The sequence below is a fragment of the Narcine bancroftii genome, chromosome 1 (assembly GCF_036971445.1).
Source record: "Narcine bancroftii isolate sNarBan1 chromosome 1, sNarBan1.hap1, whole genome shotgun sequence".
NCBI classification, from domain to species: domain Eukaryota; kingdom Metazoa; phylum Chordata; class Chondrichthyes; order Torpediniformes; family Narcinidae; genus Narcine; species Narcine bancroftii.
Genome location: NC_091469.1, coordinates 368,649,754 through 368,676,674, shown reverse-complemented (window position 1 = coordinate 368,676,674; position 26,921 = coordinate 368,649,754). Strand labels below are relative to the sequence as shown.

Below are 26,921 nucleotides of genomic sequence, written 5' to 3'. Positions count from 1 at the left end.
TTTATCTCAGATTTCCTTGCCATCTGGGACTAATAATAAGGAAGCACTAGATGTGATAAGTGAAATATTTACAAGGCAAAGAAGAACAAACAGGGAGAAGAGCGAATTGAACTGTTCTTTCGAAAATCTAACACAGAAAATGTAGGTCGTATATTCTCCTATGTATGAGTACTGAGTGTCCTTCATTCTATGAGTCTTCTAACATTGCTCATCTTTAATGGCAATAAGCTCTCCTTGCTGAGCTATTGCTACTTTTTACTTTTGAGTTGTTTATTCACCCACAGATTTGTTATATCTGAAGGTTGTATATCTGCTATATTTGTAGATTGTTGATCCTTCAAAGGTTCTGTTCATTCAGAAGCTGAATGTTGCACAGGTCAAGGTTTCAAGAAGTTTTTAAATGTTTTTATTTATATCTGCCAATTATAACAAAGTATAATTATACAGTTTACTACTGTAGTTTGATAAAGGGCTGTATTGGTGTTTGGGATTTCTGCATGTGCTGAGGCCAAACTGGAAGACCGACAAGTATATGAAGTTAGATGGCAGTGTATCACAGCCCCCACTCAGCCACTAGATTCAGCTCTGAGACCAACAGCAGAGCATAGGCATGCCGAGCTTCAGGGTGAGGTCCACCCCCCACCCCCCCCCCAACGCCCGACTCTCTGTTTGAAGTGAGGGCAGTTGGATGGTTCAGTCACCTATAGAAGAAAATTAAACTTGACATTTTAAGTATAATTTCCTCTGTTGGTCCCTTCAATACATTTGCTCAACTCCTTATGATTTCAAGGCCATAGAGTTGAAAATGATAAATGAGCAAGCTTTAATTTTCAAGATGCAATGAACAATTCTTTTTTTCTTTCTTTGGCTTGGCTTCGCGGACGAAGATTTATGGAGGGGTATGCCCACGTCAGCTGCAGGCTCGTTTGTGGCTGACAAGTCCGATGCGGGACAGGCAGACACAGTTGCAGTGGTTGCAAGGGAAAATTGGTTGGTTGGGGTTGGGTGTTGGGTTTTTCCTCCTTTGTCTTTTGTCAGTGAGGTGGGCTCTCTGGTCTTCTTCAAAGGAGGTTGCTGCCCGCCGAACTGTGAGGCGCCAAGATGCACGGTTGGAGGCGAAAGCAGCCCACTGGCGGTAGTCAATGTGGCAGGCACCAAGAGATTTCTTTAGGCAGTCCTTGTACCTCTTCTTTGGTGCACCTCTGTCTCGGTGGCCAGTGGAGAGCTCGCCATGGAACACGATCTTGGGAAGGCGATGGTCCTCCATTCTGGGGACGTGATCTACCCAGCGCAGTTTGATCTTCAGCAGCGTGGATTCGATGCTATCAGCCTCTGCCATCTCGAGTACTTCAATGTTGGAGATGAAGTAGCTCCAATGAATGTTGAGCATGGAGCGGAGACAGCGCTGGTGGAAGCGTTCTAGGAGCCATAGGTGATGCCGGTAGAGGACCCATGATTCGGAGCCGAACAGGAGTGTGGGTATGACAACGGCTCTGTAAACGCTAATCTTTGTGATGTTTTTCAGTTGGTTGTTTTTCCAGACTCTTGTGTAGTCTTCCAAAGGCACTATTTGCCTTGGCGAGTCTGTTGTCTGTCTCGTTGTCGATCCTTGCATCCGATGAAATGGTGCAGCCGAGATAAGTAAACTGGTTGACCGTTTTGAGTTTTGTGTGCCCGATGGAGATGTGGGGGGGCTAGTAGTCATGGTGGGGAGCTGGCTGATGGAGGACCTCGGTTTTCTTCAGGCTGACTTCCAGGCCAAACATTTTGGCAGTTTCCGCAAAACAGGACGTCAAGCGCTGAAGAGCTGGCTCGGAATGGGCAACTAAAGTGGCATCATCTGCAAAGAGTAGTTCACGGACAAGTTGCTCTTGTGTCTTGGTGTGAGCTTGCAGGCGCCTCAGATTAAAGAGACTGCCATCCGTGCGGTACCGGATGTAAACAGCGTCTTCATTGTTGAGGTCTTTCATGGCTTGTTTCAGCATCATGCTGAAGAAGATTGAAAAGAGGGTTGGTGTGAGAACGCAGCCTTGCTTCATGCCATTATTAATGGAGAAAGGTTCAGAGAGCTCATTGCTGTATCTGACCCGACCTTGTTGGTTTTCATGCAGTTGGATAACCATGTTGAGGAACTAATAATAATAATACCCTGATGGGGAAAAAATGCCTATGGTGTTGAACAAAGGAGCAGGAGGAGAGAATCCAAACACAAAAGTACTGAGTGGATTTATTGGAGTGATCAAAAATAATTATTCTTTTGAAGAAGATGTTGAAATTGGTGAATAATTATAGGAAGAGGGAGCAGGGTTGGATGTATAAAGTATAAATGGCTTAAAAATTTGCCATAAGTGATGGAGAGGTAGATCAGGTCTCCTGAAATTGAGAATATAATGTTACATTTATCATGCAGGGAGGTTCCAAGTTAGGATGCAAACAGGTTTTAAAGCAGAAAAAAAAATTAAAGTCAAGCATTGAAAGAAAAAAAAATTGAATTTTACTGACACTTGTCAATCTCTGGATGTCCTTGACCACTTTAAAGTCAGGAAAGTATTTTTGAAGCGTTGTATGAAACCGGCTATCCAATGTGTATGTTGCAATTTCCCACAAACAACATGGCCTGTCGACAGGTTACCTTTAGGGTTTAGCAAGGCCAGAGGTGATGGGGTAGTGGTATTTAGCATGAGATTAAATATGGCCCATTATCAGCTATCTGAATAACTCAGGCTGGGTATCTCTTGCAGAGTGACATTTTTACATTGTCCATAATTTACCTAAATCGCCCATACATTACTTTTCTCTTGCCTTGAGAAAGTTAAAAACAGTAGTGTGAAAGTTGTTTCTCAATTAGCAGCCAGAGTTCTGAACATTTGATTCAAAGGTGTGTATCTGATGAAGATTTTGTTTTTGGAATTCTTAGAGTGACAGGGTGCATGAAAATTGTATATTACAATAAAAATCCATCTTATGCACAAATGACCATCAGGAAAGGATATCCATTATCCTTACTTGACCTGGCTTATATGTGACTCAAGGCCCACCAATACATAACTTCTTCCTCAGTTCAGAGATGGAGATGGGCAATAAATACCAGTGACATTCACATTCTATTCACATTCAAATGAATGAGCCCTGATTTTTTAAATCATTTCTATAATTATAACTGTTTACCATGTCAGAAAATCCAGTGTTAAAAGACGTTATGTTTGAAATATCTCATAAAACAAAGCATAATCCACCTGCTCAAGACCATTGTTTTCAGAGAACATACATCTTCTGAGAGGGAAGAGATTGCTGGGGCTTTGGCAATGATCTTTGCATCCTCTCTGGTCCTGGGGAAGTACCAGGTGATTGGAGAATGTTTAATAAAGGTAGAAGTGTTTTGTTTTGTCCCAGTTTGGAACCTTTCGGTCATCTTCGGGATCGATCTAGAACCATGTCTGTTAATTGCAATGTAAACATAAATTTAACGTCTAACCAAAGACAGGTCTTAGCATTTTCAACATTACTGGCTAAAAGATGAATATTGCTGAAATGGAAAAAAGACTTTCCACCCACCTATAGATAATGGCTACTGGATATCATGCCCTTTCTAAGTTTGGGGAAAAAAAAAATCAGACATAACGTTAAGAAAATTAAGATCTGTTTTGATAAGACTTGGGGTCCATTTATGGCTTAATTGGAGATCAATGTGCGGGGATGCAGTAAATGGGCATGTTTGGTCAGATCTCCTGAGGCCGTTGCTCAATTTCAGTCTGGTTAGAATACCAATTTCAACCTTGGTTGGTAGCTGGGGTCAGATAATCAGAACCATCCTTTCTTTTCCTTTGTTTTAGTTTTACCTTTTCTTCTTGTACTACTCGATATATGTATAGATTGGAATATGAGTCCATGCATTATTATTTCTATAATATGATACCAATCTAAATGTATAATATTTAATTTATATGGAATTGCAATGTATTTATTTCATGATAAAACCCAATAAAAATAATTTTAAAAGAAAGAAAGAAAAAGGCATAGAAGAATCCTGGGAAACCAGTAGGTCTTACGTCAGTGGTGCGCAGACTATTGGAGAGATTAGGATTAGGATTAATGAGTTTATTTAGATAAGTATAGTCTTCTCAGAGATAGCATGGTTTTGTGAGGGCTAGGTAGTTCCTCATGCCTAATTGAGTTTTTTTTTAGGAAGTAATATAAGAAATTAATGAAGGTAGGGCAGTATATGTGGTGTATATGGATATTAGGAAGGCATTTGACAAGGTCCCCCATGGTAGCCTCATTTATAAAGTCATAAGGCATGGGATCCATGGAACTTTAAGTGTGTGGATTCAGAATTGGCTTACCTGCCTGGACGTCAGTCACTAATGGAGTTCTTTCTTTTCTTTAACTACTCTTTGTAGTTTTTATAAATGACCTGGATGAAGAAGGAGAGGGGTAGGTCACTAAGTTTGAAGATAACATGAAGGTTGGAGGTGTTTTGGATAGTGTAGAAGGTTGTTGGAGGTTTCAGCAGGACATTGAACAGGATCCAGAGTTGGGCGAAAAGTGGCGGATGGAGATCAATCCAGATAAGTGTGAGATGATACATTTTTGAAGGTCAAACCTGAAGGCAGAGTTCATGGTTAATGGCAGGATTCTTAACAGTGTGGAAGAACAGAGGGAACTTGGGGTCCAAAACCATCGATCTGTCAAGGTTGCTGCACAGTCTGATATGGTAGTTAAGAAGGTTTAATGGTCTGCTGGTCTTCAATAGTCAGGGTTTGAGTTCAAGAGTCATGGTGCAGGTTTATAAAACTCTAGATGGACTATGCTGGAACATCAGAACCATGCTAGACAAGGCTGACAGCCACCGACCTGAACATCGGTCTGCCCTCATTGCACATGAACTCCTCAGACTTGACATCGACATAGCCGCTCTCAGTGAAGTCCGCCTGGCAGATGTAGGCAGCCTCCAAGAACGCGGCGCGGGCTACACACTCTACTGGTCTGGCAAGCCTTCGGATGAACGACGCCTATCTGGTGTAGGCTTCATGGTCAAGAGCTTCATTGCCTCCAAACTCGAAAACCTTCCGACAGGCCTCTCGGAGCGAATCATATCCATGCGACTCCACTTCAAAACAAGCGTCACATCACCCTCATCAGTGTCTATGCTCCAACCCTCCAGGCGGAACCAGCAGAAAAGAACAAGTTCTACACCGACCTGCGCAACCTCATCCAACGTACCCCTACAGCCGACAAGGTTGTCATCCTGGGCGACTTCAACGCTCGTGTCGGCAAAGACTCAGAAACCTGGCCAGGAATCCTGGGCAAGCATGGCGTCGGCAAGTGCAACGACAATGGGCGCCTCCTGTTGGAGCTCTGCGCAGAACAGCGACTTGTCATTACAAACACCCTTTTTCAGCAGAGGGACAGCCTTAAGACCACCTGGATGCATCCCCGATCCAAACACTGGCACCTCCTGGACTACATCCTGGTGCGAGAAAGTGACAAACAAGATGTGCTCCACACCAGGGTCATGCCTAGCGCGGAATGCCACACTGACCACCGGCTGGTTCGCTGCAAGCTCAACCTTCACTTCAAGCCAAAGCCCAGGAACAATAAAGCCCCCAGAAAGAGGTTCAATGTTGGAAACCTGCAGTCAGACGAAGCGAGAGGAAACTTCCAGGCAAACCTCAAAGCAAAGCTCGACGTTGCAACCCGCCTCACGGACCCGTCCCCTGAAACCCTCTGGGATCAGTTGAAGACTACCATACTGCAATCCACTGAAGAGGTACTGGGCTTCTCCTCCAGGAAAAACAAGGACTGGTTTGACGAAAACAGCCAGGAAATCCAGGAGCTGCTGGCAAAGAAGCGAGCTGTCCACCAGGCTCACCTTACAAAGCCGTCCTGTCCAGAGAAGAAACAAGCCTTCCGTTGCGCATGCAGCCATCTTCAGCGCAAACTCCGGGAGATCCAAAATGAGTGGTGGACTAGCCTCGCCAAACGAACCCAGCTCAGCGCGGACATTGGCGACTTCAGGGGTTTCTACGAGGCTCTAAAGGCTGTGTACGGCCCCTCACCCCAAGTCCAAAGCCCGCTGCGCAGCTCAGACGGCAAAGTCCTCCTCAGCGACAAGATCTCCATCCTCAACCGATGGTCAGAACACTTCCAATCTCTTTTCAGTGCCAACCGCTCAGTCCAAGATTCCGCCCTGCTCCAGCTCCCTCAACAGCCCCTAAGGCTAGAGCTGGATGAGGTTCCCACCCTGGATGAGACATATAAGGCAATCGAACAACTGAAAAGTGGCAAAGCAGCAGGTATGGATGGAATCCCCCCAGAAGTCTGGAAGGCAGGCGGCAAAACTCTGCATGCCAAACTGCATGAGTTTTTCAAGCTTTGTTGGGACCAAGGTAAACTGCCTCAGGATCTTCGTGATGCCACCATCATCACCCTGTACAAAAACAAAGGCAAGAAATCAGACTGCTCAAACTACAGGGGAATCACGTTGCTCTCCATTGCAGGCAAAATCTTCGCTAGGATTCTACTAAATAGAATAATACCTAGTGTCGCCGAGAATATTCTCCCAGAATCACAGTGCGGCTTTCGCGCAAACAGAGGAACCACTGACATGGTCTTTGCCCTCAGACAGCTCAAAGAAAAGTGCAGAAAACAAAACAAAGGACTCTACATCACCTTTGTTGACCTCACCAAAGCCTTCGACACCGTGAGCAGGAAAGGGCTTTGGCAAATACTAGAGCGCATCGGATGTCCCCCAAAGTTCCTCAACATGATTATCCAACTGCACGAAAACCAACAAGGTCGGGTCAGATACAGCAATGAGCTCTCTGAACCCTTCTCCATTAACAATGGCGTGAAGCAAGGCTGTGTTCTCGCACCAACCCTCTTTTCAATCTTCTTCAGCGTGATGCTGAACCAAGCCATGAAAGACCCCAACAATGAAGACGCTGTTTACATCCGGTACCGCACGGATGGCAGTCTCTTCAATCTGAGGCGCCTGCAAGCTCACACCAAGACACAAGAGAAACTTGTCCGTGAAGTACTCTTTGCAGATGATGCCGCTTTAGTTGCCCATTCAGAGCCAGCTCTTCAGCACTTGACGTCCTGCTTTACGGAAACTGCCAAAATGTTTGGCCTGGAAGTCAGCCTGAAGAAAACTGAGGTCCTCCATCAGCCAGCTCCCCACCATGACTACCAGCCCCCCCACATCTCCCTCGGGCACACAAAACTCAAAACGGTCAACCAGTTTACCTATCTCGGCTGCACCATTTCATCAGATGCAAGGATCGACAATGAGATAGACAACAGACTCGCCAAGGCAAATAGCGCCTTTGGAAGACTACACAAAAGAGTCTGGAAAAACAACCAACTGAAAAACCTCACAAAGATAAGCGTATACAGAGCCGTTGTCATACCCACACTCCTGTTCGGCTCCGAATCATGGGTCCTCTACCGGCACCACCTACGGCTCCTAGAACGCTTCCACCAGCGTTGTCTCCGCTCCATCCTCAACATCCATTGGAGCGCTTTCATCCCTAACGTCGAAGTACTCGAGATGGCAGAGGTCGACAGCATCGAGTCCACGCTGCTGAAGATCCAGCTGCGCTGGATGGGTCACGTCTCCAGAATGGAGGACCATCGCCTTCCCAAGATCGTGTTATATGGCGAGCTCTCCACTGGCCACCATGACAGAGGTGCACCAAAGAAAAGGTACAAGGACTGCCTAAAGAAATCTCTTGGTGCCTGCCACATTGACCACCGCCAGTGGGCTGATAACGCCTCAAACCGTGCATCTTGGCGCTTCACAGTTTGGCGGGCAGCAACCTCCTTTGAAGAAGACCGCAGAGCCCACCTCACTGACAAAAGGCAAAGGAGGAAAAACCCAACACCCAACCCCAACCAACCAATTTTCCCCTGCAACCGCTGCAATCGTGTCTGCCTGTCTCGCATCGGACTTGTCAGCCACAAACGAGCCTGCAGCTGACGTGGACTTTTTACCCCCTCCATAAATCTTCGTCCGCGAAGCCAAGCCAAAGAAGAAGAGATGGACTATGGTAGGAATTTTGTGTTCTTTTCTGGTCGCCTCATTATAGGAAGGATGTGGAAGCAATGAAGGGGATGCAAAAGAGATTTACTAGGATATTGCCTGAATTGGAAAATATGTCATGAGGCAAGGTTAACAGAACAAAGAGGTGAGTGAATAGAGATCTCCAAGATTGAGAAGCTTAGATATGGTGGACAGCCAGCAACCTTTTCCAGGGATGAGAGTAGCAATCATCAGAGTACAGGTGAGGGGAGGAAAGTTTAGGGGAGATATCAGAGGCAAGTTTTTTTTTTACACAGGAAGTAGTGGATGCCTGTGGTAAGTGAGGAAACAGATTTGGTAGGTCTCAAAGGCAAGGACTCTAGACACACGGTTTTGGTAGTAAAGGCCAATGGCCCAAGGCCAAGTACAAAGGAATTTAAATTGGCCAATGGTAAGGTGTGCAGTCATGGGTGGGTGGGGCCAAAACTTGATTGGCAGGTAGTGTGCCTTCCGACAAGGTCCCTAACACTTAATTCCCTCTTTAAATAAACATCACAAGATTAAAATTTCAAATTATTCACAGACATCACTTCGGGGGTTTCTCAGTTGTCATCATCAAATGATTTTCTTACCATCAAATGGTTAAAGCTATAGATGTTTGGTGATGATTGCACATCGTTCAATACCATTTGCATTTCCTCAGGAAATGAACTAGTCCAAACCTACATGCATCAAAATCTATACAGCATTCAGGCAGAGGCTATAAAACACAAATATATCATCATTCAATGTAATTACCATCACCAAATCTCCCACTTATCAACTTCCTTGGAATTACTATGAGACAGCCAAATACTCACCATGACTACAAGAGCAGTTGGAGGCTCAGTATGCTGGGATGGGTAACTCACTTCCTGACACCCCAGAGCTCTTCCACTATCAAGCAGATGCAAGGCAATACTCGAATGCTCAATACCATCCAGGATAATAAAGTAGCCCATTTGATTGACAGCCCATCCAGTGCACAGAATATGGTTTCCCACTACTCCATGGCTGTGATGTGTAGCATGTATAAAATGCATTGCATTTGCTCAAATAGGGTAACTGCTGTGCATTTTTTGGATGGTATGTATAAAGGCTTTGAATGACTATGATATGCAATTAATTCTAATCTAACATGACCTGGAATTCAGGTATTATCTTGCCAAGGCATTTGGTTGCCTTTGTAGTAATGGTAGAAAATGCTACATTTATAAGAGGTTTTGTATTTCTAATACATGATTTTTATTTTAGAATTGCTGATAAATCTCCACCATGTGAGGTATATATCTAAGAAAGTTGCTATGTGTGCAGAAATGTACTTTGTTTCACATGCTATTAAAGTTAAGGAGATTAAAGACATAAAAGAATCATTTATGAAATATAATCTAATTATATCAAGTAATTCTGTGGTGTGCATTGAATGATATTAGAGTTATTTTGGAGTGTGATGTTTGTGTTTGGCAGTGAAGTTGTGTAGCTGGTAAGACTGGAGAAGGATCAGGAAAGGCTGAGAATTGCCAGGGTAGTCTGGAGTAATTCAGCTAATCACAAACTTTATCTGTGTTTTGTGTGTTTTTGCTATTTCACCAAACTTTGTGCACTATTCACTGACACATTCAAACTATTGCACTTAAGCAGGGACGGAACGCATCGACCAACTCTTCATCCTGGGCTCCACCATTTTATTCAAACACAACTTTACTGAAACTTTATTTAAACACCTGCTACAGGCATGGCATGACTGGGCCACAACGCCGCTGGCTGAAATTTTGCTCCCATCTTCACCAAAGGGTTGTGTGTTGCTTCAGAGAACATTAACTTTTACAATTTAAACTTTCATTTAAATTCATATTCTCATGTCTTTTATTTATTTATTTCCTTGAGGGGGTTTTTTTTTGCTGGTTGATTGGGTTGCCGTTTGTTTGAATTCCGGATACCGGGGACTTTATTGTATATTTCTTTGGACCGAAGCTGCTCAGTTGCAGTTTTAAGAGAATTATGCAATTATGCAGATTGTTTGATGATGTCAAATGACATAAGTGTCCATTCGTTGTTGGCCTTGGTCCAGAATACTAATCAATATAAGTTTCTGTTAGTTTCAAGAAAATGCATTTGTTCATTCTTGATTTTGTCATTTTTAATTTGTTACTGAATAAGCAATGTCAATCCAAGAGCATAAAAAATGTCTGAGGTGAAATAAAAGATCGTTGATTAGAGATTCTGAAGTTAGCTTACCAGAGCCTGAAATGAGCTGAAAAGCCTGTTCCTGTGCTGTATTGTTCCATGCAAATAGGTCCTTCTCAGACTGGAAGAAAGTAATTAATGGATTATGGCAAGGATAAGTTCACTATTTCTAGCTACATTAATAATTTGAAGGAAGTAACAGTATATAAAGTTTTCAACTTTGACAGAAGGAGATGCTGTCATTGCAATGGAATAAATAGACATCGAGAGAGTGGGCAAAAGATTGGCAAAGCAAGTTTAATGCGGGGGTCGTGAACTTCAGTATGATAAATAAAAAGGGAGATTATTTATTTAGGTGGAGAGAGACTGTTAGTGAAGTGCTGAGATGTTCTTGTCCAGAAATAACAAAAACATAGCAAGCAAGCTCAACAAATGTTTAAGAAGGCCATCTGCATTTTTGCCCACATTGTAAAGGGGTTGGAGTTTGAAAATAGGGAATTTCCATTGTAAAGTTGTGCAACTGCAGCAATATTCCAGGCCACACCTGGAATTCTGTAGACAGTTTTAAAATTAAGTTACATTTTTAAATTTAGGCACAGTAACAACTGCTTCCTGCCCACAACCCCGTGCCGTCCAAATTCCCTAATTAACCTACAACCCCCATATGCTTTGAAGGGTGGGAGGAAACTGGAGCACCTGGAGGAAACCCACACAGACACAGGGAGAATGCACAAACTCCTTTGCCGACAGCACCGGATTTGAACCCTGGTCGCAATGTGCTAACCGCTTCACTTACTGTGCTGATTACCTTTAAAAAAAATGACATGAGAGGCAGTATAAAGGAGATTCATCAGGCTAGTTCTTGAGATGAGAGAGTTGTCCTACCAAGAGAGACTAAATAGCATTGGATTTGTATTCCTTGAAGCTTGGATGAATGAGGAGCAAACATACAACTATATTTTCAGGGTAGATGATAGGATGTTTTCACTGGAGGAAGAGTATTGAACAAGGGACCATAACTATAAGATAAAACCACCATTTAAAACTGAAGTACACTGAAATTTCTTCTCACTGAGGGTGGTGAATCCCTGGAATTCTTTGCCTGGCAGTTACTGGAAACTGGATTATTAGAAATATTTGAAGCATTTCAAGGAGGATAAATACTTAAGAGATCAAGGAATAGAGGGGTACGAAGAAATGGCACACAAGAGGAGTGGAGGCCTGTACAGTTCAGTCATGATCACATTAAATGATGGGAAAGGCTTGAAGGGTTTGACAGTCTACTCCTGCTCCCATTTTCTTGTGTTGACATGATATAGCACAAAAGGAATCAGTTCAGCCACATTTCAGGTACGGACTATTTAAGTTACTTCCACTTTCCAATTCAATCTATCATGAGGTAAGTTACTGCTCTTCATATGATCATCTTTATATATATTTGACTGCTGCTCTAAACTCTTTAGGGAACATTTTGGATCCCATTACTCTGGTTGAAAATATTTCCTCGTGCTTGGCTCGACTTCCAATTGTTAATTCATATGCAGTATTCAGAAATAACTGCCATCCTGTGGCACATGAAGCAAGCATTTAACCCAATAAAAATGCTAGCAATAATGTTTGCAGATTTTTGAATAAGTCTTAGAATGTGGTGCATGAGGAGATTCAGTATGTCACCGAAGACTCTCAAAATCCTCGACAGGTGTACCGTGGAGAGTATTCTGGCTGGTTGCATCAATGTCTGGTGCAGAGGAGCCAATGCTCAGGAGAAGAAAAAACTCCAGAGGGTTGTTCACTCGCCCTGTGACATCATGGGCACCAGACTTCATACTCAAAGACCCCTACCACTCAGGCCACACTTGCTGCCATCAGGAAAAAGATACAGGAGCCTGAAGGCAAGCACAAGGACAACTTCTTCCCTGCTGCCATCAGATTCCTGAATGAACAATGAACCAAAGACACTTCCTTACTTTTACCGTACATGATCATTTTTATTTATTGTTGTAAGGTGGTTTTATATAAATGTTTGCACAGTGATGCAGCAACAAAGTAATGAATTTTGTAACTTGTTCATGACAGTAAATTCTGATTTTGATATGATCAAGAAATATAAATGAATGAAAGACATTGACCCAGACTAATGGAATACCAATTTCTTGGTTTACAACTGACAAATTATATTTTATAGGATTTCTTCCTTATAATTCTTCAACTAAAGTTGTAAAATAAAGGTTTTCTTTGATTATATCTGATGTCACTATGCTTCCGAATGATAGATTCCACGCCATATCAAAGATCAAACTCTTAATTCTGTGAAAATGCATAATCCAGAGTTGGATTACTTCAAATTGGTCAGAAATTTCATAAAATTACCTGGTCAAGGATATCTTTCACATAAATGCACTCGATTGAATTTGTAAACATTCAAAATAGTTGATTACAAGAGTCTCTTTCCTGGATCAAAATGCTGCAAGTACAAGAAGCTTATATTTAAAATAATTACATGTAATTTGGTGCTCATGGCTTTGATGGCACCTTGGGACAATGATACATTGAGGGATTTGTCATTAATAACCCATGTTTCATTGTGTGGTATATAATGAATGCATTTACAAATTTCTGCAAAGCACAAGTAGAATCAAATAGTTGCAAACATATTTAAGAAGTTAAAGAATCATGAACTGATTCTTGTGAATTAAGGGTGGCAAGGTTAGCGTAGCACTTAGTGCAACACTGTCACAGCACCAGCGAGCCGGGTTCAAATTTATCGCTTTTTGTAAGGAGTTTGTACATTCATATGACCACTTGGCTTTTCTCCCACATTCCAAAGACATATGGGTTAGTAGGTTAATTGGTCACATGGATGTAACTGGGCAATGCAGGCTTGTGGCCCAACAAATTGTATTCCTAGAAAGCAGTCCATATTTGTGCTTTTTTCATAATACACAGCTGCTTCATCTGTGCAGCCTTCCAAAAACACAAATATAGATAGCTTTGTAGAAATAGAATCCCTCAGTAATGCAGTGGTTGCTATAAACTCACAAGCTATATTTTTACAAGATTGAGGAGAAAGTTGAAAAGTGGGTCTATTTGATTAGCTGTTTGAAAGAGGTGGGACAGGCATGTGGGCTAAGTATTTTCCTCCTTTATATGATTTTATAAATTGTACAAAATCTTCAATAAATATAGAATTTAAGGCTGCAATATTGGAGAGGAGTTCAAACAACAATGTTTTATCATGATCTCTATTCATATGATAACATGATGGTTTGTAATTCCCACTTTCTATCCATATTTGATTCATCTGAAGAAATTTATTTTCATCGCAAAGAGTTAATAATCATAGGACACTGTCAAAAAAATATTGAATTTCAAACAGCTCTCAGCTAAATAAAAGCAAGCTGACACTTACAATCGTTAATTTTAAATTTAATGTCCACATTTACCTCTGCAATCTTTTTGAATAGTAACCATTGTGTATTACAGTTTAACTGAGTGAATTAACTATTATTATGTGGAAACATTCTGCATCTTTAGTTGGAGAAAATGTCTTCATTCTTATCCTCATAAAACAAATTGGAAGAGAGGAAAGAGGGTTTTTTTTGGCTTTTCACTATCTGAGATATAATTTATTTGTTTAGCTCTTCAGCATTAACATCGACCTCCAGTTTGTGTTAGCCCCCTACATCTAGTCCTATGTCTCCCTTCCTCTTGCTTTTTCTCTCTTCTCTTTTCCCTCTGTCTCCTGTCCTCCAGCTCTGCATTAACAGAGCCATCTCCCCACACTCACAATCAATTCTTACCTGTCCTCCTATCCATAGCCAATGAACACCTTTTGTCTATTGGTCTGTACTACCCACCCCACCCCCACCCCGCCATCCCTTTCTTTTAATTTTTAATTCTGATGCCTGCATACTTTTTAACCCATACCTTGAAGAAGGTTTAGGTCTGAAGCGGTGGTTATATATCTTTACCACTTATGGACCTGGAAGACTGGCTGAATTCCTCCAGCAATTTATATTTTCAACTGAAAATCATCCCCAGAGTTCACTGTCATACAATTGACACTGTCTGGATCCCACTGCCTTCACCCATTTTATAGGGAACAATTCAAGATGTGATGCCGACTTCCAACAGAACCCCCGTTGAAGTGAGCAAAGCTGATGCTTGTAAAGGATACTGGTGTGTGTGTTTGAAAGCCACGTGCAAGCTGCTAAAAGCAAAATATAAATTCTGCACAATTAACATTTGTCAGGACAGAGTTTGATCTGCAAAAAGAAAATAATAAATAATTTCTAACTAAACCTCAGTTTTTATCACAGAATTGAAAAATGTGGCTGAATAATTGTCAAAATTCTGTCAATGTATTACACTGGAGACAATCCACTTTGGAGAGTATCAAATTAATATATGCATTAATTTTTAGTGCTGCCTGACATTGCTTTCCCCCTTTATTTCTTGCCAGAATAACCCAAGACCAATGAATTACCAGTTCCAGCAAAATCTAGATTATTACAGGGCGCGTGGTGCTGAAATTGTAAACAAGACACGGTAAGATTTCTAGATAGGTCAAGGGGACACTTGCTATTCAAAAAAGTTTTTTTTTAAGGCCAGATGTTTACTTTTGAGCCATGTCAAAAGGCATAATGATAATCTTATGTGAAGTGGTGCTCTCAAGCTTATTTCACTATTCAGTAAGATCATTACTCGTTTTCTTCACCTTACATATTCAGTACCCAAAAAGCAACTGTAGAGGTACCAACAAGACTAAAAGATTGCCCAATATTGCAAATACGGACTCGCCTGTGCCTATGTGCATACTGTATTTTTAAGGTGGTAATAAATCTAACATTGCCAACGTTGCAGTCAAGTTGGGAGAATGTTTGCCTTTCTAATTGCTCTGTGCCTGCATGTAACATTGTGAATTGTGCACGAAGAAAACAAGTCACTTGCCTTTTCAAAAACAATGGCTGCTTTCTACTTCTCCTCAACTGAATAATTTTGCATTCCTTCTTGTTCCTCCGTTGCTGCTTTCTTACCCACTTACACACCAGTTTATTTCCATTTGTAACCTGCATTCTTTTCTCTGTTTTTCATGCACTTCAGCTGATTACATTTCTGTCTTCTATTCTCTATCAATTATCGAGTTTGGAAATGGCTGCAGAGCGAGCACTGATCCTTCCGTCCATCCACCAGTTTGGAACTCATCCTATTCAGCATGATCTAATCCTGGGATTTATTTAAGGGATAGTATTGCTTTTGCCTGTACCTGTTGAGTGTTCAGGCTTTCACTTGTATCTCATTGGCAGTAACCACCATGCTATTAAGAAGCACCTTCATATTATCATTTTATAATGGTTTGTATCTGCCTCCTCTATGAGGGTCTGGTCATATCAAACTTGAGGTAAAGCATGATGAGGTAATAATCATTTTACTACAGTGATTGGTCAGGTTGCAAGCATTTAAGACTTTGGATTTGGAAGTATTTAAAGAAACCCAGAAGGAATTTTGCTCATGATCTTTTTCACTGTGTTTGAATGTACCATGTTTCTTCTTTCTTTTCTTTGGCTTGGCTTCGCGGACGAAGATTTATGGAGGGGGTAAATGTCCACGTCAGCTGCAGGCTCGTTCGTGGCTGACAAGTCCGATGCGGGACAGGCAGACACGGTTGCAGGGGAAAATTGGTGGGTTGGGGTTGGGTGTTGGGTTTTACCTCCTTTGCCTTTTGTCAGTGAGGTGGGCTCTGCGGTCTTCTTCAAAGGAGGTTGCTGCCCGCCGACCTGTGAGGCGCCAAGATGCACGGTTTGAGGCGAGATCAGCCCACTGGCGGTGGTCAATGTGGCAGGCACCAAGAGATTTCTTTAGGCAGTCCTTGTACCTTTTCTTTGGTTCACCTCTGTCACGGTGGCCAGTGGAGAGCTCAATATTACTCATGAACGGTATTTTGAGATTGGATCTTATTCATTCTGCATATATGGAATAGAGAATTGCCTGCAAAATGGAGAGGTACCCATATCCGATCAGGAAAGCAGTTTCCATTAGGACAACTTGTGCTTCACAGTAAGGATTTGGACGTTTTTCCAATGGAAATCAATGGAGCAAGAAGTCATGAGCTAGCTGGAATGTTAATATGTCTGGGTGATTCCATTTCTTTGTACTTTCAGAAGTAGGTTGACTCTTTTACTGTAAAGCATGTTAGTTTGCCCGAAAGTGGGGAAGAGATTTTCTAAATCAGAGAAATCCAACTTACCACCAAGAAGAAAACAAACGTGAACTCCAATGCAGTACACAGGTGTGCTTGAGAGACTCCGCTACTCACGCAGCATCCATAGGAAGTGAAGAGTAACCAACATTTCGAGGCTGTGCCCTTCATCAGATATAAGAAGGTTATGCTTTACTATCTAGGATTCTACTGCCTGACCTGTTGAGTTTATCAAGCACCTTCGTGGATTGCAATCGACTTCAGCATCTGAACCCTTTCTTGTTTAAAATGTGAACTTCAATTATTTTCTGGTGCTAGCGGAATTCAGAGATTATAAATGCTCCAAATGCATCATCGATAAGAAGTTTGACCAGATTGGTTCTTATAAGACGACTTAGTATGACAGAGTAAACAGCCATCAAGTAAGATGAGATGGACTACTTGACATGACCATACGAAGGGACTAAATGGCACCACAACATCACAGCACCAATAAAAAAAAATCCATTTAGCTCACACCAACTCTTAAAGGCAACCTCTTTCACCATGGTAGTGATAAATAGAATACAGAACATTACAGCACACAATGTTGTGCCACCCTATATAAACCTACTCAACAATCTAAACCTTCCCTACCTCAGACCCATAACCCTCTATTTTTATTGCATTCATATATCTAGGCAAGAGTCTGTTAAATGTCCCTATTGTACCAGCCTCCACCACCAACCCTGGCAATGCATTCCAGGCACCCATATCACTGTGTAAAAAAAAACTTACCCCTGATGCTCCTCTTAAACTTTCCTCCCCTCACCTTATACAGATGCCCTCTGGTATTTGTTATTGTCACCCTGGGGAAAATAAGCCACTATTATTCGTCTCTGAGTGCAGCTGTGATACTGTGACTAATTAGCAACTCCTCCCCCTATCTTACCTCCTTCTCTATCCTTTATAAAATAACAAAACCCAGGAACATTGAGCTGTCAGTCCTCATCCTCTTACAACCAACCATGTCTCTGTATAAGCAACATACAACAAGCAACAACAATCTCACACTCAATGTCACCAAAACCAAGGAGCTGATTGTTGACTTCAGGAAGGGAAGACTAGAAGTGTACAATCCAGTGATCATTGGGGGAATCAGAGATGGAGAGGGTGAGAAAATTGAAGTTCTTGGGAGTTGGATCATTTCTTGGACCTAACGCACTAATGGCATCGTGAAGTGCTTCAATTTACTCAGGAGTTTACAGAGATTTGGTATGACATCAGAAACCTTGGTAAATTTCTGCAGATATTGCTGGGAAGTGTGCTGACCAGTTGCATCATGTCTGGTATGGGGACACCAATACCCCAAAGCATCAAACCCTGCAAAATATAGTGGGCACAGCCCAAGACATCACAGGCAAAACCCTTCCCACCATCGAGAGCATCTAGAGGGAATGCTGCCATCGGAGAACAGCAGCAATCATCAAAGATCCACATCACTCAGCACATGTTCTGTTCTTGCTTCTAGCATCAGGAAAGAGGTATAGGTGCCACAAGACTCACAACACCAGGATCAGGAACAGCTGATACCCCTCCACAACAATAAACTCAATCAGGGCTCATTTAAGGACTCTTACTTTTGCACTTCATTGTTTATTTTTCCTCTCTGTATTGCACAGTTTGTTCACATTTTTTTAATATTTGTTTACATGTGTTGTTACATACAGTATTTTTTGCTTGACAAATAAGTGAGAATTCTGCTTCACCTGCAGGAAAAAGAATCTCAGGGTTGTATGTGATGTCATTTATGTACTCTGATGGGGGACGTCAAGTGATGTGGTAGAGTCAGGAAGTGGAAATCTGACTCTCCCGGGAATTAGTTTAAAAAAATGCTAATGAAGCAAAATAGAAATAAAGCAAGTAAAAGTTTCCAAAGACAAAGGGAGGAAACTTAAACTACAAGACGAAGATTGTACAAATGCTGAATTATTAAAGGAGCTGAAAGAAATGAGAACAGAAATGAAAAATTCAAATAAACAGATGAAGAGATACTTTGCTATTGTGAATAAAATGCAAAATAAATTGGATAGTGTGGATGATGGAGTTAAAACTGTGGAGACTGGTATGGAGGAGGTACAGGTCAGAATGAGGAAAATGGCAGGCACGTCTGACACATGGGCTATTGAAGAAAGCAACTTTGTGGAAAAATAGACTTATTAGAAAACTTTTATAGAAGAAATAATATTACAATTGTTGGCCCTAAAGAAGGTGATGATCTGATTTTTAAAAATTTCAACGATGAATTCCAGAGGTCTTGGGAGCAGATCAATTTGAAGATATTGAGATTGAAAGGGCACATAGAGCTTTGAGACCTTGACCACTTACCAGATCAGAAACCAAGATCCATATTGATAAAATCCCTTCGTTATCAAGATATAGAGCAAGAGCTAGAGCAAGAAAAGATTGGAATCACATGGAAACAGGATCTTTTTTCTATCATGATACAAGTTTGAAGAGAAGAGAAAAAAATAATTCAACATGGTGAAGCATACCATATGGCAAAACAAGGTTGCAGATTTATCCTGTGTCAACCTGCATTTGAAGATCTTTCTGTAAGGAAGAGAGAGCAAGTTCTTCACAGTCTATGTATGTCTTGGCAGAGGAATTTATGAACAAACAACCAATTATTCAGCAGGTAGGAACATGAAAATGCTGCTTTGATTAATGAAGAATGGGTTTTCAGGTTTTTTAAATGAAAGATATACATATATGGTAAATATCCGGGGGGGGGGGTGTGGTGTTGGAGGTAATAAGAAATGACTACTATTGAGTCATGAGTGTATTTGTGGCAAAATGGAGAGGGGTAATGTGTATTATTTAAGCAATAGTAATAGTTTTTTTTTGTTATTTTTACGTATACTTCTTTGAATTGCATAATTGTTATGATTGTAAATTGAATATATGTAACATTTTCTTCTTTTTCTTACCTGAACTGCCGAGGAGGATATCCCTTTAACACGGTAGATGACTAATATTTGAATTGTTGAGGAGGTGCGAGAAGAGAGGTGAAGGGGAAGTATTGGTCGACATGGATTAAATTAAATATCAATGAGTAACACACTGAGTTTTCTAAGTTTTAATGTTAATGGGCTAAACAGACAAGTGAAGAGACAAAGAATACTGACACATTTTTTAAAAATGAGTGTAGATGTAGATTTTTTTGGAAAAAAAACTCATTTAATTGAAACAGATTAACAGAAGTTAATAAGAGGCTGGGTGAGGTATGATATGATGTGATACTCTTTATTGTCATTATGCTGGTATAGCAGCCAATGAAACATGATCAATATGAATATAAAATAGAATACAATACAATAAACATGTCACAACTTTTACATTTTTGGTGCTTGTATTTATAAATTGGGGGAATTAATTTATAGAAATTTTCCCTAAACTTCAAAAACCTCTTTAATCTCCTTGGAAGAACTAAAAAATATAAATGGTTAGAATTGTGTGGTGGCAATCAGGTTTCTTTTCTTTTTACTTTCTCTTCTTTTTCTTGCTTCTTTCTATCATCATTTATTTCTATATTGGGAATTCTTTGCTGGAGGGAGGGGGTTTGGGGGTTTTGCACCATCATGTATAATGGAACTGACTTTAATAATTGATGATTGTATTTTGCTATTGTATGTATGGATAAACATTTTAAATAAAATATTCAAAAAAAATGTTCTCTGACAATAAATCTGAATAATTTCAAGTGCCAATCCAGGCTCTGTTCATCTGCTTTGAAATAAACATAAATCCCCTCAGACTAACTGTGACCATTGATCCTGTCCCTTCCTGTCCTTCCTTTTAGACTTCCTTGCCCTAGCATCTGGTATTCCCACAACTCTTCTACTTGCTGCTCAGGTTCCCACACCCCCCACCACTCGAACTCAACCCCCCACCCACAACCCTGCTGAGTAGCCCTAGTGAACCTCCCCATGAGGATAGAGATGTAACCAGTCCTTCTTTTGCAGGTCTTATGTTGTGGAAGATAGCCCAATAATCCAAGTATGTGAATCCCTCTCTGCTGCATCAGCTCCATAGCTATGCATTAAACTACACTATCTTCCTATTTCTTCCCTCACTGGCATGTGGCATGAGTAGCAATTATAGCCTGGAAATCTTGCATCTTTGCTGCTTTACTCCCTGAACTCATTCTGCAGGACCACATCTCCCTTCCTCCCTATGTCACTGGTACCAAAAAAGCTATTTGCCTTCGTTGAGATACTAAGGCATTCTTTATATTTGTAAAGAGATAAGAGAAGAAATTAGACTGCAGCCAGTTTGAAAAAATTGATGTTGTACCAGTTGTGGGTAAAGTATATCGAAGTGAATTAGTTCTCTTCATAGATTCTTGGGGAAAAATAAGAGCATTATCTGATCTGACATCAAAGAGAACTGGCCCATCAGTGAAGGCAAACCTGCCACTGCGTCAGTTGGTGGGAAAACAATAGAAACTCAGTAGCTGATATTATTGCATCAGTGTTCAAACATTTTTGGCTCTGAATACTCGGTAATGATCTCCAGACTTGCCCTCAAAAAGGATTTCTGCATTTTGTCCATACCCTGTTTGAAGACATTTTGTCATACTTTATCTCAAAAATGTATTTGTTCATGGAGTAAATCCTTTTGCATGTTATTACCAGTTTTACTTCATACTTTATTATGCATTTGCTATTGATGTGGTTAAGTACCTGGAAGCATATACATCTTTACATATTCCATTATTTTTTTCAGTGCTGGGACAAAGGTTGCTCCTCTCAACATCAATAAAGTGTCCAGCAGCTTAATGAACCTTGGACGGAAGCTGATAAATCCAGGTATCTTAGTTGGTGGTACAAGTAGTTTTCAGAATGTTGCGATAAACAACAGCAGCTATCCTTCATCCCAGCCATCTTCCCAAAAAGTAATGGCGGATCACACCCTGCATCACCAGCAACAACGAATGATGAAGTCTGAAAGCATGCCTGTACAACTCAGCAAAGGTAATGAACAATAAATCTTATATCAAAATTCCTTTGAGCAAGGAAGCCTGAACGGAAGGATAGGAGGGGGCAGATGAATGGCTTTGTGTTCAATTCATTTCCAGCAAGGATGTGAAAGTTTTAGAGATAGTGTAGAGGAGATTTACCAAGAAGTGGCCTAGATTATAGGTCATGTCTTATGAAGAAAGGTAGAGCAAGATAGGAATTTTCTCTTTAGAGTGACAGAGGAAGACTGGTGGCTTAATAGAGCTGTATAAAATTATGAAAGGCGTACATGGGATGGACAGCCAGCACCTTTTACCCAGGGCAGTAAAGGCTAACTAATGCCAGAAATTATCTGCTTAATATGAGGAAAGGAAAGTTGACAGAGGTATGTTTATTTCACAGAGAATAGTGGGTACCTGGAATGCATTGTTGGCTGATACAAAAGGGGTATTTAAAAGAATTTTAGTGTGGACTGTGACGTTCAAAAAGGTTAGACTGATGCTGGAATAAGTTTATATGGGTTGGCACAACATTGTGAGCCTAGTTATTTTGAGGTTAATTTGCAACTGAAGTGTTTGAATCACAATTGGGAGAACCAGAACCAACTGGTGAGATTCGAGCAGTAACTGTGCCCAGTGCATGATGTTCCCTGATAATTCTCTAAATACCTATACTGAGATTCAGCTGACTTTTATTGAGAATCTATGTGATGCAGTTGAACACTTTGTTCAACAAAATTGCCACTTTAGGCAGAAATCTAAAAGGATGATGTGCTGAAGCTGTGAAACAAGAGCTGGGAAGAGAAGAGGCCATTTTTATTTTTTACAAGCATACTCCTGTTAAGCTAAATGGATTCATTCTGTTTCATCTTTTTTCTGCAATTCCATAGATTCACATTTTACTCTGTATGTGGTGACCAATGGGAGGGAGTGATCATCGTCAGAGTGGTAAGATTTTGGCTCAAGAGGCTTTGACAAGAATAGACTGAGGTGGTGGTGCAGGATTTGAAGTAAAGGCCACCCTATTTGATAAACAAAAAGGATTCAGTGGGTAGGCACAGCTAAGTCTTTTATTTTTTCCTCTAGACATTGACAGTGGAAATGGCAGCAAAGGCAGATAAGTGCTTTTCTTGCCCAATGTGGGTAGTCAGGGATGGCAACAGTATCCTGACAGCTTCATCAGTGAGAAGTACATCCAGCTGCAGCACCTGAGAAACCGAGTTGGGGAATTGGAGTTGGATGAACTCTGGATCATTCGGGAGGCTGAGGGGGTGATAGACAGGAGTTAAATAGATGCTATCACATCGAGGAGGCTGGAGAAGGGCAGCTAGGTGACAGTCAGGAGAGGGAAAGGGAACAGGTCATCAGTGCAGAGCACCCTGTGGCTGTTCCCCTCAATAACAAGTATACCATTTTGGATACTGTTGGGGAGATGACCCATGACAGACAGGCCATGGCGATCAGGTCTCTGGCACACAGTCTCCTCTCATAGCTAAGATGGAAAGGGAGAAAAAGAGGCGAGCTGAAGTGATAGAGGATTCCATAGTTAGGGGAGCAGTTCGGCAGCACGTTTGGTGTAGTGGTTGGCAGCACAGTTGACGTAGCAGATAGTGCAATGCCTTTATAGCGCCAGCGATTGGGACCAGTCCGGAGAAAAGGTGAGAATTGATCTGGCAGGCTGGGTAGCTCTGTGAATGCAGAGCTGGAGGAAAAGAGACAGAGGGATAGGGAGAGAGAGAGAGAGAGAGAGGATCTGGGGAGTTTGTGGATGAGCCAACCATGGAAATGGCAATTCTGAATTGGGTATTGTGTAAAAACCCAGGGTTGATAAGGATGCTGAAGGTAAAGGGACCCTTAGGAGGCGATGATCATAAAATGATAAAATGCACCCTGCGGATTGAGAGAGAGGAACTAAAATCAGATGATACCTTCCTCTGAAGAGATCTCAGAGATCCACAAATCTGAACCTCTGCCCCATCTCTTCAACCACACATTCATCTGCCAAAGCTTCCTATTCCTGCCCTCAGTGTCATGTGGCAGAGGCATCATTCCAGACATTACAACTCTTGTGGTCCTGCTTGATAGCTTCCTTCCTAATTTCCTATATTCCATCTTCAGGACCTCATTCTTTTACTATCTCTCTGTCATTGGTACCAATGTGGGCCCTGACATTACTCCCACTTGAAAATGCTGCGGTCTTGATCTGAGACATCCTGTCATGACACCTGAGAGGCAACGTACCATCCGGGAATCTCAATCTTGTTAACAGAACCTACCATCTGTTCTCCTAACTGTTGAATCCCCAATCCCCTCTTCTCCCCTTCTAAGCTGAATGGCCAGACTCTGCACTAGAGACCTGACCACTACAGCTTGTCCCTGGAAGATTGTCCCCTAAAAATATCCAAAACTGTATACCGACTGTTGCGAAGAATGGCCGCGAGGTTGCTTTCCACTAACTGCACTTCCCCTTCCCAGCTTCTTGCCTCTTGGTTGTGACCATCTCCTAAGTGCTTTTGTATATCACCTCCTCTGCCTCCCTAATAATCTGGAGTTCCCTATCACAGTCTGTAAGGAGCTGCAGCTGGATGCACCTCTTGTAGGTACAGTCATCAGACACTCTTGTGCTGTTCCAAGGTTTCACACATGCTGCAATTGGAACATACCACTGCCCTAGCTGCCATCTCCACTGCCTACTCCAGGGTATTAGAAAGAGATCTCTATTACCTGACTTTACCTACAACATATCCTCCAACTCTCTTGCTGAAGCTCCTCGTGCCAAAGCCTCTAACACACCACTCCTACACTGGGCCATTCACACACTAGCCGCTCTAACATTGGCTGCTCCACTTATGCATACTTTACTTTTATTTGTTCCCACTAATGAATTGCAATTTTATTGGTCCCCTAAAACACCAAGCCCCATGAACCCTCCATTATAAACTCTAATGGTCAAAAAGGACATTGAAAGCTTTTTTTTAAGTAATAATAAGAGTATAAAAGGGGAGAAAATAGATATAGAACCAATAGAAAATGACAATGGAGAAATTGTAATGGGAGTCAGAAGAATTTTGAGGATCTCAAAGATGCATTTAGAAGACCTGCATAGAGCAGATCTGGCAAAGTTGTTTCCCATGGTAGGGGAGTCTTGGACACGAGGATTAAAGAGTACCTGTTTAAAACAGTGATACGGGGGTATATCTTTAGCCACAGAGTGGTGAACCTCTGGAATTTCCAACCACGGGCAACTGTGTAAGCCTGGTTGTTGGGGGTATCCAAGGCAGAGATTAATATGTATCTCAATAGTCAGGATATCAAAGTTTAAAGGAAGAAATCAGGGCGGTGGGGCTGAGTGGGAGAACAGATTAGCTCATGATGGAATGCCGAAGTGGACTCGAAGGGCTGAATGGCCTATTGCTCCGATATCTTTTAAATTTTTAAAATTTATATATACAGCATGGTAACAGGCCATATCAGCCCACGAGCTCGAGCCACCCAATCAACCTACAACCCCCAGTACATTTTGAATGATGGGCGGAAACTGAGCCTCCCATGGAAACCCACACTGGCGTAGAGAGAATGTACAAACTTCTTGCAGTCAGCACGGGATTCGAACTCCGGTCCTGATTGCTGGCGCTGTAATAGAAATGCTCTAACCGTGCTGCCCTCTATTCGAGGCCGGAGTGAAAGTTGGCCACAAAGTAGATAAAGTTGACAAGTGCATGGATGCAAGAGCTAGCACTAATGTAGTCATTAATGTAGTGCTAGAAAAGTTGAGGAGCCTTGCCTGTGTAGGCTCATAGCATGGATTGCTCCACATAGCCAACAAAAAGTCAGGGATAGTGGGATGAGCCAAAAGAGACATTATTGAGGATAAGAACAAGCCTAAAGTCCACGTTTTTCTTGGCATTCTAGGGAAACAATGCTGAATTTGCAGAGGGTTATTTCTGGGTTTAGATTTGTTCCATCTTCAGAAAATCCTTTGTCCCTCATTTATAGTTGTAACTATCGTAGTTGATTTTTAGTTAGTTTTGCAGTTTCTTTTTTGAAGTACCTGTTCAGCTGCAGCAAAGAAGAAAAAAAAACTATTCTGGCATATGTACAATATATATGACAATAAAGATTATCATTATCTTTTGGACCTCATCTGCAGCTTCTGGAAGAATAGTCGTAGATCACCATCAGTGGCTTTCAGAGATCAACCTTATATAAAGGACTGATATGTCCCAATCAAGGATGTAGTGACATGTGTGTACTTGTAAAATAGTAAAAGCACTTCCTACTGGGAGTTCAGCACCATTTGTGGAACAGAGAATTTGCAGGACCGCTGAATTTCAAAATTAGTTGAAGAGTTCAAAGACATGCCAAGGGAATGGAAATCCAGTTTAACACTTAAGGTGTATCTTATTCCTCTGGCTCCCTTAAGTGAAGCTTTTATGAAATTTGTACCAGTAGTGACTGTAAATAATAAATAATTTGAGTGTAGAATCACAAGAAAAAATTATATTTAACAATGACCCGGATGAATAATCCTCCAGTGTGGAGGCAACCAGACATACAGAAAACAAAGTGGTTCGTAGTCAGGCTTGCATAAAATCATTTTCTTTTTAATCTAGCATTTGTTTTATTATAATTAACAAAATTCTAATTTACTGTTCTATAGCTCGAGCTAAAAAGAGGCATTTAATTTCTTTATTGGCTTTGTGACAATGGATAACTTATGAAATAATGGTAATCATATAACCATTAATTTATACTTCATTGAACTAAGTATTGCAAGTTGTAGTTACTCCAGTGTGTGGAAATGAATACTTAGTAGAGCACTATTTCTCTTGCATTTAACATTCCTTCTTTAGGCATTCACAATGAAATTGGTTTGATTAAATTTAAGTGCAGTTGAGAGAAAACTAAAACGTTTATAATGATTTGATTTTCTGAAAATTAAAACATTCCAGAGCTCGGGGCAAATAAACCATTAAATGTATTCTCTGCATTTTATTTCTAAATGTAACATATACACTAGCTGGTGCCTCAGGACGTAAAGCTTTAGAAAAAATATCAAAGGCATTTTGTACGATTTTCCACAAAAGAAGCAGCAGTGTCTTTCTCCAGTTCTGGGTTGAATCAAGTTATGATTTTAGAAACTCAACAAGAAGTTCCCATTTAACTCTTCCAAGTCACTTCATGTCAGAAAAAGAAGAAAAAAATTTCATTTGCGCAATGAAAGCAGTTCTTTGACTTGTGTTACATCAGTGGTTTTCAACCTTTTTCTTTCCACTCACATACCACTTTAAGTAATTCCTATGCCATCGGTGCTCTGTGATTAGTAAGGGATTACTTAAGGTGGGATGTGAATGGGAAAAAAAGGTTGAGAATCACAGCTCTAAACCCAATTGTTACAGAAATATTTTGCTTGAGAAAAATTGTCACTGGCCCATTTCCTTTGGAGCTATGAAACCATGTACGTAACAAGTCAA

The 26,921-nt window shown here is 41.2% G+C and overlaps 1 protein-coding gene across 16 annotated transcripts in view; it reads left to right on the top strand.

Moving 5' to 3' along the window:
* The window catches only part of tbc1d5 (TBC1 domain family, member 5), a 538,200-nt gene that overhangs the window by 409,073 nt on the left and 102,206 nt on the right, over positions 1-26,921 (top strand). For all 16 annotated transcript variants that reach the window (XM_069913037.1, XM_069913049.1, XM_069913042.1 and 13 more), the window contains 2 exons: positions 14,712-14,797; positions 21,216-21,463. In XM_069913037.1, coding sequence (XP_069769138.1) covers positions 14,712-14,797; positions 21,216-21,463 — 334 coding nt within the window. The remainder of the gene's footprint in view (positions 1-14,711; positions 14,798-21,215; positions 21,464-26,921) is intronic.